Source organism: Carassius auratus, unplaced genomic scaffold, assembly GCF_003368295.1.
Source record: "Carassius auratus strain Wakin unplaced genomic scaffold, ASM336829v1 scaf_tig00216558, whole genome shotgun sequence".
Taxonomy (NCBI): Eukaryota; Metazoa; Chordata; class Actinopteri; order Cypriniformes; family Cyprinidae; genus Carassius; species Carassius auratus.
The window spans coordinates 586,600-599,736 of NW_020528631.1; the positions used below are offsets into that span (position 1 = coordinate 586,600).

At 39.1% G+C, this 13,137-nt stretch overlaps 1 protein-coding gene across 7 annotated transcripts in view; it reads right to left on the minus strand.

Moving 5' to 3' along the window:
• Positions 1–1,552: 1,552 nt before the first annotated feature.
• The window catches only part of LOC113098443 (E3 ubiquitin-protein ligase HECTD1-like), a 28,471-nt gene continuing 16,886 nt past the window's right edge, over positions 1,553–13,137 (minus strand). For 3 of the 7 annotated variants that reach the window (XM_026263522.1, XM_026263518.1, XM_026263519.1), the window contains 16 exons: positions 12,901–13,079; positions 12,428–12,584; positions 11,813–12,035; positions 11,648–11,702; positions 11,167–11,349; positions 10,586–10,799; positions 10,418–10,500; positions 10,133–10,260; positions 9,836–10,037; positions 9,324–9,461; positions 4,076–4,683; positions 3,645–3,723; positions 3,265–3,358; positions 2,913–3,063; positions 2,593–2,737; positions 1,553–2,482 (listed from right to left, as the gene is read on the minus strand). In XM_026263522.1, the coding sequence (XP_026119307.1) occupies positions 2,345–2,482; positions 2,593–2,737; positions 2,913–3,063; positions 3,265–3,358; positions 3,645–3,723; positions 4,076–4,683; positions 9,324–9,461; positions 9,836–10,037; positions 10,133–10,260; positions 10,418–10,500; positions 10,586–10,799; positions 11,167–11,349; positions 11,648–11,702; positions 11,813–12,035; positions 12,428–12,584; positions 12,901–13,079 (2,777 nt within the window). In that variant the 3' untranslated portion in view covers positions 1,553–2,344. The remainder of the gene's footprint in view (positions 2,483–2,592; positions 2,738–2,912; positions 3,064–3,264; positions 3,359–3,644; positions 3,724–4,075; positions 4,684–9,323; positions 9,462–9,835; positions 10,038–10,132; positions 10,261–10,417; positions 10,501–10,585; positions 10,800–11,166; positions 11,350–11,647; positions 11,703–11,812; positions 12,036–12,427; positions 12,585–12,900; positions 13,080–13,137) is intronic. The other 4 variants (XM_026263521.1, XM_026263520.1, XM_026263524.1 and 1 more) reach the window with 4 other exon arrangements.

Below are 13,137 nucleotides of genomic sequence, written 5' to 3' on the forward strand. Positions count from 1 at the left end.
AGTGAATGAACTTGCGCTCCCTGGGCGGTTCAGCGCAAAAAAGGAGGCGTGTTCTGGCGCAAACGATCCCTGGTGCTATTTTGCTGTTCCATTATACAATTGCGCCACTGACCAGAAAAAACCTAGTCTAAAGTCAGTGGCGCGTTGCGCGTTGTTCATTATGCTATTTTAAGGGCGCATGCTTGACCATAATGTATAGCGTGCACAACGGCGCATACACTTTGCTCATGTAATCTACACAGATGCAACAGTTATTTTTGCAAATCATAAATTGTTACACTAAAAAAATATTAACACATGAGATGACGGAAATCATTGTGGTGTGCCATGAAGATGTGAAAAAATAGGCATACATCTAGCTTACAAATTATTCAGGCTAATTGTAGTAATTAAGGATCAGACCTGTTTGAGGTCATATATGTATATAAGGACATCTGACAAATTGATTTGTCCGTCAAGAACCAGGAAAAAAAATCGATGAAACAATTTTGGCTATTTCCTCCCACGCCTGTTTAACCGACGCTATTTTGGGTGGGTTTCTCCCATCCCCATACAACACAACTTCTCTGTCTTTCACTGCTCTTACAAGAACATCAGTCTCCTCGGCTGTGAACCTCTCCTGGCGTGCGCCTGGTAAATACGCCATAATAATAGCAATCCATAATGGAACTTGCGCACCTGCTTTTAAAGGGAATGTTGGATGACGCTCTGATTGGTTTATTTCACGTTACGCCCAAACCACACCTATGAATAATGAAGCTACTTCAGACCAACCCATTTTAGTTTTGCGCCGGGCGCAAGAGCCATTTATCCCGCCGGGAAAATAGCAACAGCGCCGAGACCCGCCCACAAAGTTACTTGCGCTTTGCGCTTTGACACTTGCGTTTCAGATCGTTAAAATAGGGCCCTGAGTCTATGAACTCGTGCACAACTTCGTCGAGGTGTTAGACAAGTATTTCAGTCGTGTGGTGTGTATTGACATTTTAATTAAGCAGTATTACAACTTTGAGTAAAGACATATATTAAATGTTTTATGTTCACTTACAATTGATTTAGGTTTTCCTTTTTTGGGGGGGGACAGAGTGAGCTGGGTGTATCCTTTATAAGTGGAATTTCACATCAAGTATTGTTGACCAATCTCGTCTATGATTATTTCTTTAATGATACAGGTGTATTTAAATGAGGATTTCATTCCTTAATGCACAATAAGATCATGTTCAATTTAGATAAAGTGCACATTACACTTGATGAAATGATCCTGAATGGACACATTGTGCAGACAAACCAGAACTGGATACTGGCACTACTACTGGCCCTGGACAAGATGGCTGAAAGCTGATCCAATGTTACAAATAGAAATAAAAGTCTAACTTTAGGGTCAGTCTTCCATAAAATCGTTTTTTAACATAATTTTGATGTGATCTGTAATATCCCCCAATGCATTGTCAAGGATGTCTAAAAGTTCCTCTAAAAAAGTATGAAAGTGAATCACATTTAGGAACAGAAACATTTGTGTCAGTTTATCATCAGCTGGAAAAAAAATCAAACAAAATAGTGTTGATACTTTGCAAACATTTTAATGATTATTTTTGGAGCATACACATTTGAAAATATTGGTTTACTGCAAACTGCAACTTGAGTTAAATAAATGTTTATAATATACAAAGAAAAATACAAGGGAAAGCACAGCTTGCTTTTTGCTCTGTCTTTTTTTCTTTTTTTCTTTAAATGTGCCTTGCACACAGAACCAGTGTTTCTGTATCTATAGCTTTATTGTAAAATTACACAAATGCACTCGGGGACTTTGATCCTTTAGCAGGGCAACGAACAGTTGAAAACACTCACAGTAACAGAAGCAAAAAAGGAAAAGCATGTGCATGATTGTATGCAGACAGATTAAGTAAAACAAATGAAAAGGAAAAAAAAATCCTAATATTTCAACAATGCAGGCACTAGTAAAACTTAAAACCGGTTAAGGAAATGCCCAAACACTCTATAGTTAACTCTACTGAAGCAGGTGTGCTTGTGTCCAGGGTCTGGCGCTGCAGATGGTCATATCTGGGTCTGAAAAAGTAAACGCTGTAGTTGAGGAGAGACTACCCTGGCTGCCAGCGGCTCAAGCCCTTAAAGCGGTTAGAGTGACCTGGGAAAGGCCTTGTGGAGCAGTCAGTGGAGGTTCAAGAGCTAGTGGAGCGGCAATGGGACTGTTTTTCCGGTTTATTTGGGTACATGTGAGGTGCTTAGGAAAAAAAGGATTTCATCAGAGCACAGCTTTATTTTCTGCAACAAAACACAACGGGCTTCACCAGTATGGGAGTTGGTCAATGATGTAGGGAGAGCATGCTCAGTTGAGGTGGAAGCCCTTCTCCATAGTGGCAGCGAGGAGGCGCTCTCTCATGATCTCTTCAGAGGAATATTCCGGCAACTTCAAGTAATGCACACATGTGTTAACTGAAGGATAGCTGGCATCTGCAGCATCAACCTAGAGGAGAAAAGACAACAGCAGGTATGAAGGGAGACTCTTAGTTCTTAAGTTATCTTAATGGCAGGGTTTTAGCATTAAATATTTTATTAAATTGCATGCTTGCATACCTTCCGGACTATTGTGAGACGTGGATGAAGGTTGGCCAGTCCACCAGGGGGCAGGGTCGAGCAGCCTGTGGTGAATTGGAGGAAGGCTTTCCTCTCATCTGATGACATTCCACACAGCACTCGAACAAAGCGCAAGAAACCAGGACTGAAATACAATTAAATAATCAGCATGATACATACTGTATGGAATGTGGCCAAGCAAGTTAATTAATTTATTGGACATCTTTTAGAAAGCTTTATTTCAAAGACATTTACATGTACCGTATTATTCAGCCATTATAGCCAGCATCATAAAATGTAGAAATAACAGTAGTGTCTACCTGTCCCGCGTGTAGCCAAGTTTAGGTTCTGTGTAGTTAACAATGTCTTCAGCGGTCCAGGATGGAGACTGGTTGCCACACAAGATCATCTGCACTTCTTTATGACTAAATGAGCTGAGTTTCTCCATAGGAAACACCCTGTTAAAGCCATCTGGAGCAAAACAAATACAGCTGCAATTAGAACAGATCAAACACACACACACACACACACACACACACACACACACAAAACTAAAGAAGTATCTGTATACATTTTACATTTAGCAGCATACTTGTAACTAAAGAATAATGTAAAAATAAACTGATGTACAGCCTAGTTACATGAGTACAGGGCATGCCAATCCTGCCATACCTCTAAAGGCTTCCATTTGCTTCTGGATTCCTGTGTGCATGCAGAAGTCAAACATGAGCTCTACGTACTCCTCTGCGTTTTCCACCGTGACCATCTGATGAGAGGACAGTAGAATTATTAGCATTCATATCTTCATCATACACCCCAAATCCGTAAAAAGGTCAGTAATATTTTTTTTTCCACGTCTTAATTCTCACAAAGCTGCATTTATTTGATCAAAAATAACTATACATTACTATTTAAAACAACTTTCTATTAACTTTTTATTCTTTGAATTATTTTTTAATTGTAATGTATGGCAGGTTGTTTTGAATGGCTGCATTATCAGGATTTTATACAACAGGACACTAGATGGTGTGTCCGAACAAGATATAACATACCTCATCCTCTCCATTGGGCTTCAAGTCTACTGATGAGAAACCGTGTACTTTGGATGATGGACAGAACTGGAAATTTAATCTAATAACAAAAATAAGACATTAGATGAGTAATGTCTGTAATTAAAACTCCCTGCAAAAACCAAGGAAGTACCATTCATGGAACATCTCAATCTACATTTATGTTATACTTTTAAATCTGTCCTTGTTACAGCATAACACCACAATTAAGTACTGAGTAATTTTAATAACATGCATTTCCTGTACGGTCAAGGTTTGGTTTAGGTTATTGGCTTGTGATAATGTATATTACCTGGTTTTACAAAAGTAAATGTACAACAAGGAGACTGCATAACATATATTACAAGGAGACTGTAAACTATTTGTTGTCTAATTTTCTTTGACTAATATACAAAGTGATATTTATCTCTCACCCTAGATCTTCTATACAAAGTGGTGGGCCGGAGCCCATAGGGTTCCTCAGCATGAGATCCTGCAGCCGTGTGTTCTTCTCGTCCTCTGACAGACTCTTACTGCCCAGGATCTGCCTGCGCTTCACAGACAGTGTCTTCAGCTCTTTCAGGAACTGTGCTCTGTGAGGATTCACCAGTTCAAAGTCCTCCCAGGTCAAGATGCCGTGATACCAAGCTGGTGGCTTGGGCTTGGGTGGGTCAAGGATGAACTCGGACTTGGAGTCTTCATCAAAGCTACCCACCGAGTATGTGTCTTGACCCTCCTCGGTGGAGGCTTCGGACTGGATCTCAGAGAAGTGGCAGTCCGACTCGCCACGAGGTTGATGAAGTAGCTTACTCATGTTGCTTTTGATGTCACCCATACAGAGCAGCTTGAAGAAAGGCTGGGATATGGGCAGGTCCACGAGACGGTTGTCCTGGACGCATTTGGCCAAAAAGATGCCAAGGAACAGGAAAAGCTTGCTGATACGCTCCAGTTCGTCACTGTCTTGAGGAAAGGGAGCAGGGAAAAGGCCACAGGAACGCTGCACATAATAGCCTGGTGGTTTCAAGCCTCCGCCCAGATCCACCTGATAAAAAAAAAAAAATTGAAAAATTGAAAAAGTTTGTTAACCCTCTGAGGTCAGGGGAGATTTTGGGGCCCTGGAAAAGTTGTGACATTTGTGCTTTTTTCCAGTATCTTCAAAATATACATCTAAAGAAAACATATGCCTAAAGTCTGATTACACTGTATTCAGCACAAACTGTGCTACAATAATATGTAGGCAACATGAATGTACATGTTTGTGTTTTTGAGTAGGGCTGGGTATCGTTAGAAAAAATTTAGATATCGAAATTCGATATCAGTTCATGAACGTATTTTTTGTTGAAACCAATTTTATGAAATCCATTTGAACAAGAGTACATTACCTCAAAATACTTGCATTACACACAACCTTTTTTTTTTTTTTTTTTTTTTTTTATTTTTTGAGGTTTTAACAGACTCAAGACTCTTACGAGCCACTGCACAAAGGAAAAAAAAAGTAATCGACATAAATCTGATCAAATAGTTTTCAGTGATGTGAGGCTCACTGCTACATATTCAAGATCTTTAAATCACTCAGCAAAAAATGTCTGCTTTTTCAGGAGATAGACGAGACCTTTCTTCACTGCTGAAGTTCCCAGGACTAATGTCCTTAATGTGTTTTCATTTAAAAACAGCTTAAACAGAATCATCATTTCTATTCATTTAGCTGCTTCCAGTGCTGTCTGCCTGTTTTCTCTTCCATGATCGTGGTTCTGACTCAAAGGAAGCTCAGTCGCCGTTCACATGTCCCTCATATTACACGTCCATAACCTGCCCTGAAAACGAAACCGTTTTTTCATAATTTTTTTGTTAATAACAGGTAGTGTATTCTGATGTAAAATTAACAGTCGCCTGAGGACGCTCTACAACCATTTGAGCTCAAAACGCTGCTTGAGCGAGTGTCAAGATAATAAAAATAATATATAAATAATTATGAACATGTTTATGAGTGTTTATTTTTGTTCTCAGTACGTTATTTTATAGCATTTAATGATTATGAACATAAAAGCATTACAAAAAATTATAATAATTATATACCATCGATGAAACCACAAAGCTGACGCGGAGGTATGTATAACTGCAATATAAAGTAATTTTGAGTATTATTGCTATTAGTATTATTTTCTAAAATTAGGTACACGTAATATAAAAGTACATATGGCAATGTTTTTGCAACAGCTCCAAGTCTCACGCGCAGTGTAGGCTATACGTCACTGTCCGAATCAGTGTTAATTTTGACAGCAAATTCGGATTTAGTCTTAGTCTTAGTCTTTTGAATAACACACCATTTAGTTTTAGTCACATTTTAGTCATCTGAAATGTTTTAGTCTTAGTCTAGTTTTAGTCGACTAAATATCATAAGAGTTTTAGTCTTAGTCCAGTCTTAAGTCTTTTAGTCTTAGTCTAGTTTTTTTTTTTAGTAGAACAAAGTCAACTTAGTTGACTTGACTAAATGTTTCCATCAGTCTGTTATGGAATGGTATTTATAAAATAAACATAAGGCCTGCTCTCAATGAAAAATATACATGCTCTCTGAAAAAGATATGCATTCGTCCTGAATGATATGCAATGCAAATGACATTATTTCAAGATGAAGTACAGTATTATTGAAATAGACAACCACCTATATTATATTTGTATTGTATGTTCATTATATTTCTTTATTTGTGATATTTACACAAAGTTTACATTTTTTAAGTTTGTTTTTGTTCATTTAAAATAGCACTGCATAGTCTTCACTGTAAAATAAAATACACAATCAAACCAAAATGTATTCAGACACCTTCAACGTTTCTTACAATATCACAGTTTATCTGCTGTAGTTTAGAAATTGGTAATAAAATATGACAATAACTCAGGGTTAAACTGTGTCAGAACAACAAATTCATCTTGATAATGTCTGATGCAATGCTTAATTTGGTTCAGTCTGTGGTGTGAAAAGGTTGCATTAGCAATTAAAGAAAGAAACACTTAAGCAAAACATGCTCAGGTCCCTAATCATTTTTTTTTTTTTTTTTTTTTTAGTCACTAGTAAAACAATATAATCTATTCTATCTGATTTTTGGATTGACTTTGGATAAATTCTTGTTAAAACTACAAAGTAATTTAATCAAGAGCAGTGAGTGATTTACTTTCATTTTCATACATTAAAGACACTGACAGCAGAGCTAGTAAATTAGGCGCGGTCACTTTAAGAGACAAATGCATCCGTTATAAAGATACACATCCGATTTCTTTCCAACTCTTTACTTTCACTGAAGACACTACTACAGACCTTTTCGAACACACTTTCCAAGACGGGTATTTCGACATATTTAGTATGTATTTGTTGTCGGTACAAAAGCAAGAAGACTTTGAGACGCGGCTCTGCTTGCTCCCTGAACACCGCGCTGCTGAATTGAGCTCTTTCACTTTTCGCTCTTTTTCTTATGTTTATTTAAAATGCGATTTGTATTTGTTCGTTCAGGTGCAGGAGGACGCAAACGTCCTGAAGGAGAACTCGGTTCAGTGTTGCGCGAGTAACCAGCTGCTCAGTTCAACTTTCCCGCAGCGCGGGGCTGAAGCCAACTTGATGTGTTGAATGCTTGGAGCACGTTATAAAACGTATTCTTACACATTTCTGTTTTAATAAATGCTCATATTAAAACATAGCATTACACATAAGTAGGTACAAAAATAATCAGTGATACATTTACGACCCCATAAAAATTTGGGTCGCAATGGCATTTCAAAAGGTCGCAGTGTAGTTCCATGTGTAAACAACTTAACTGTTATGAAAACGTCCTCGAAACTGTGCGAATTTCTGCAAACTCATCTTTGTTCTCTTTTCTGTGTAACTGCTGCTGCGTTTGTTTAGCTGTGGCGCTTGCATTTGCCGCGGCTTTTTAAAATGGCTCGGCTGCTTCTGCATAGATCAACCTACCCTCAAAGATTCGCTCTGATTGGATCTCTTCTCCATTCGTCCCGCCCATATATTTTCGTCTCATTTTTATTCGTTGACTAAAGTGTCAGTTATATTTCGTCACGTTTTTCGTCATCATATCTGACTTTTTATTTAGTTTTTATTTAGTTTTCGTCCGTGAAAAAGGTTAGTTGACGAATATTTTTCGTCATAGTCTTCGTCAACGAAATTAACACTGGTCCGAATCCGCCTGTCTGTATAAGAACTTACAGCTCACAGTGTATGTCAGAGCAAATGAGAATCATGAGGTCAAAGGAACTGCATGAAGAGCTCAGAGACAGAATCCTTCTGCCCAAGGTTACAAAAACATTTCTGCTGCACTTATGGTTCTCCTAAGAGCACAGTGGCCTCCATAATCATTAAATGGAAGACTTTGGGACGACCAGAACCCTTCCTAGAGCTGACCGTCCGGCCAAACTGAGCTATCGGGGGAGAAGAGCCTTGGTGAGAGAGGTAAAGAAGAACCCAAAGATCACTGTGGCTGAGCTCCAGAGATGCAGTCGGGAGGTGGGAGAAAGCTGTAGAAAGTCAACCATCACTGCAGCCCTCCACCATGGGTGTCTTAAAAACACCTGAAGGACTCCAAGATGGTGAGAAATAAGATTCTCTGGTCTGATGATTTTGACCTTAATTCTAAGCAGTATGTGTGGAGAAAACCAGGTGCTGGTCATCAGCTGTCCATTACAGTCCCAACAGTGAAGCATCATGCTGTGGGTTTTTTTTCAGCTGCAGGGAAAGGACGACTGGTTGCAATCGAGTGAAAGATGAATGCAGCCAAGTACAGGGATATCCTGGACGAAAACCTTCTCCAGAGTGCTCAGGACCTTAGACTGGGCTGAAGGTTCACCTTAGCACACAGCTAAAATAACGAAGGAGTGGCCTCACAACAACTCCATGACTGTTCTTGAATGGCCCAGCCAGAGCCCTGACTTAAACCTAATTGAGCATCTCTGGAGAGACCTGAAAATGACTGTCCACCAACGTTTACCATCCAACCTGACAGAACTGGAGAGAATCTGCAAGGAGGAATGGCAGAGGATCCCCAAATCCAGGTGTGAAAAAATTGTTGCATCTTTCCCAAAAAGGCTCATGGCTGTATTAGATCAAAAGGTTGCTTCTACTAAATACTGAGCAAAGGGTCTGAATACTTAGGACCATGGGATATTTAAGTTTTTCTTTTTTAATAAATGTGCAAAAATGTCAACAATTCTGTATTTTTCTGTCAATATGGGGTGCTGTGTGTACATTGAGGAAACAAAATTAACTTAAATGATTAGCAAATGGCTGCAATATAACAGAGTGAAAAATTTAAGGGGGTCTGAATACTTTTTGTACCCACTGTATATATACATATATATATTTCTCATGTGTCCAAAGCATTCTGAGTTTTGGTTCATTTTAGTGATGCGTTTCAGAAAGTTGTTTACGGAGACAGAGACAGCAGAAAACGCAACCTTTTTGTTATTATGAGCATTTACAAATAAAAGTAGACCTTTTACAGATTCAAATGATGTATTGCCCTTATTTGTGCCCCAAAAATGATTGATTTAAGTTCTTTTCAGAGTTATAAGGAAACAATTCCACAAAAGGCATAGGCATGTTTGCCGAGGGTTAATAATCTAATTAAAAACAATGTGTCACATCTGGGCTAGTGCCTTAAGGTGAAACGGCTAAATACTTACTTGACGTGACTCATCATCCGGGAAGTCGTCGTCACAGAGCCAGATTCCAAGGAAAGTCCTCTGGAACTCTGCAGCCACGAGAGCATAGAACTCCAGGGTGGGTCCAAGACCAGTGCCCTCCTCCCCCTGGAACTCCACCTGTGCAAAATAACAATCATTATCAGTCTTCATCAAACACCCTGAAATGGATTTTAACTGCTATAGAGCAGTGGTTCTCAAGCAGGGAGCCACTGGAAGAATGATTTTATTACATACAAATATTATTAAATATAATTTAAAGAAAAATTTACATTATTGAGAAACATACAGAATGAGAAACGTGAAACTTACAGAAATTACATAATGAATCATGTTTAAACTATCAACACTCCCAATTTTAGTTAATAGTTTGAAACTTGCTAAATTTTAATGTACAGCAGAAATGACATAAGAAAACATATTAGCCAATACACTGAGGTGCAAAAGCTTGAAACCACACTGAAAACCTGAAAAACTTCACATTTTGCGTTTACCTCCAGTACAGACTTTCTGTCAGCATGTATCTGCATCACACTCTCAGCCCACTCCATCATACTCTCTCTGCGAGGCACCTTGACACGCTCGTGCTTGAGCCGCCCAACACGGAACTCGCCAGGATCATCACGGCGGACCGTTGTGGATGGCCGGGAACGTTCCATAGTGGCTTCTCTTCGGTTCTGGAGCCAGACAATTGCCCTAGAGAGAGATGCTAATTCTCAACTGTTTCACAGATTTACTATTCTAGAATATTGTATGAAGTAAAAATCTCTTTCAATACTACGATCACAGACCTGGAGGCTCCAAATGCAGTGCAGGTAAAATAAAGCTGCCGGGTTTCAAATGGTATAAGGAAAGGACACTTGCTGGTTAACTGTTCACACCAATCTGGGAGAGCCCCGCTAGCCAAGGCCAGTGGTTCCTAAAAGACAACACACAGAAATATTTTGTAACATTACAAATCTTTACGGTCACCTTTGATCAATTTAAAGCATTCTTGCTGAATAAAAGTCCCCAAACCTTTGAACGGTATTGTCTCTTCAATGTATATAACATGCTTAATTAACACATCAAATTACCTCGATCTGCTGCAGGATTTTGGTTGTAATTTTTTTGCTGGTGAATTCCTCAGGTGATGCATTGAACTGCAGCTCTTCCACATCTACACAAAGAAATTTGACTTCTGTATGCATACTAATGGAGAAAATCACTGATTAAAGACAATGTTGTGCAGATAAACTCCTTACCTTCCTGTAGTGTGCGGCCGGATGAGGGTTCTCCTCCGATAGTAAAGAGGATGCGCAAGAGCTGCAGTACGTCCTCTACGCTGCAGGCGCTCTGTCCTGAGCCCGCCTTGGCCTGAGCCTGCTCGCGTGCAGCACTCAGAATATCACAGCTCTGCGTGGCGGACAACGATCCTGAACTCAGTCCTGAAGATCTGCAGCCATGCTCACAGAAGTCCTGCCAAACCATATGAACCTTTAACACAAACTACTTGGAATTCTTCCTCCCAACCCTTTTATAACAATCACAACAGACCTATACCAATGCAATTACTGCATTCTTACAAAAATATATAGTTTATGGCCAAAGACAACAACAAAAAGTTAAAAATCAAACCAAATAGAGAACAAAGTCCACAATGAACCCTAAAAACTCTCATGGAACAACATTTACACCCATTTAGGATAGAACATTCACAAAAGGACAGTAACAGGTGGCTACACAAGTGACAGTCAAGCAAGAAATAGAAAAATACTTGAAAAACAGAGAAGGGAAAATAAAGATGGTATGTATAGATATATGCACATCCGATGGCATTTTATACCTTGTATGCAGCTATGAGCTGCGAACAATTTCTGTTTTTCCTAATACTTTTATTAGAGCCGGTTAATTTCCAGTGGCGCAGGAAAGTTGAGTCTGCATTCTTCTGCATGTAGGTTATCAAGTCATTCTTTGGTAATTCATCTGTGCCAAGGTACTGTTCCACATGCTCTACAGACCAGCAACCCTACAACAGGAAGAACCAAATGTTGGTCTTTCCTGATTGTAAAGTCTCACGCAATACACATGCATTACAGTAGGTTTAACCACTAGAGAGGCCCGTGCATTTAACAATAGATACCACTGGGAGTCATTTCACAGTCTCCTGTTTTTAAGATTAGTGACGGCTGACAGACAGTTTACTGAGGAGGAGCCACAGAAAAAAACACAGCCAAGATTTGAATGAGCCGGAGAGAGTGAGTAAATGAATGAAAGGAAGATAGGCAGAGAGATAGTGTGGAGCAGAGACAAAAACGTGTCATTACCATCTTTTCACTCTCTCTTTCTTTATCAGAGTCCTTCAGTTCTCTATACATTATCCTACAAAAAAACAACAACAACAACGTTTATTAACAGATGTCTAGGAGAACACACTACATAAAATGGAAACAATTTGATGAGAAAAAACAGCTGTGAAATGATTGACTCACGTATATGTAGGTTCCCAGATGCGTCTAAGCTTGTCAGGTTTAATAGCACCATTGCATGAGAGCTGGAGAAGCTTTTGGACATAATAGAAAATGGTGCACTTGTAGTTGTTGAGAGGTAGTTCTACTTCTCGCGTCGTCCCTAGACCTGCCACTTTCAGGATGAGAGCCAGACGGGGTGAAGGCGCACACTCAACCTCCTCCTGGACCTCTGAGCGAGGTGTACCTGGGAGCACATTAAACATGATTTTTGCACTGTAAAAATCACAATGGATTGCTGTGCTCGACTCAGCAGCCAACCAGTGTCATTCTTAACAAAAACTACAAACATGTGTTTATTAATTTAAACAATGCTGAAATAAAATAAAAATACATTTAAAAAATGGAAACTTTCTTCAGTTAGCTCCCAAGGTAATGTTGCTAATTTCTGCTTGCGTTAATGTAGCAAAATGACTAACACTAAAATAAAAAGAAATTAAAGCTAAATAGAATTTTTTTTAAATAAATAAAAAAGCATGTCACAAAAATTACTCAAACTAAACTGAAAAGGAAAAAAATACTAAATCATGCTGTAATGCTTTAAAAAGAACAATCCCCTTTCTAAAGCATCAACAGTACCTGGTGGAGGGATTTCCAGGTCGGTAGTTTGCTGGACATTAGTTCGGCCTGGTCTAGGATCAAATGCAGGTACTAAAGCAGAAAACTGTCGTTTCAGCACAAAGTCATCGTCCCAGGTCCTGCGACGACCCCCTTTGGTTTCATACTCCTCTTCCTCCTTTCAGACCACCATTGAAAAAGCAAAATGGTATAGCTCTCTTACACATAATGCTCAACCGCTTGTAAACGTGCAACACATATTTCACCTAACATGCTACACAGAGGAAACATGCTAGTAAACGAGCAAACAAACTAATAATAATAAAACAGGAACAACAAATACATTCCTAACCAATAAATCCACCATTATTCACCAAAGTAAAAAATAAATAAATACAAAAACCAAATTCAGGTAACCCAGAAAGGAGATCACGAAGAAAACCAAAAACAAAGGATTTCCACTGGACTATTATTGAAACTACAACAGGTTTTACCCTATGAATATGAACGTGGTAACCAAGGTTGACCCTGGACCGTACCAGAACTTCCTCATACTCCTGTTCCTCCTGATTGTCATCCTCATTCTCATCATCATCGTCATCTGGCTCTGGCAAGTCCTCTTCATCATCTAACTCGGCAAGCAGTGTATTGGCCCGACAGCTGTCCAGGAAGTCTGCGTGATAGAATATCAATGAAAATAATCAGCTTTCATATTGCAAAAAATAAATCAA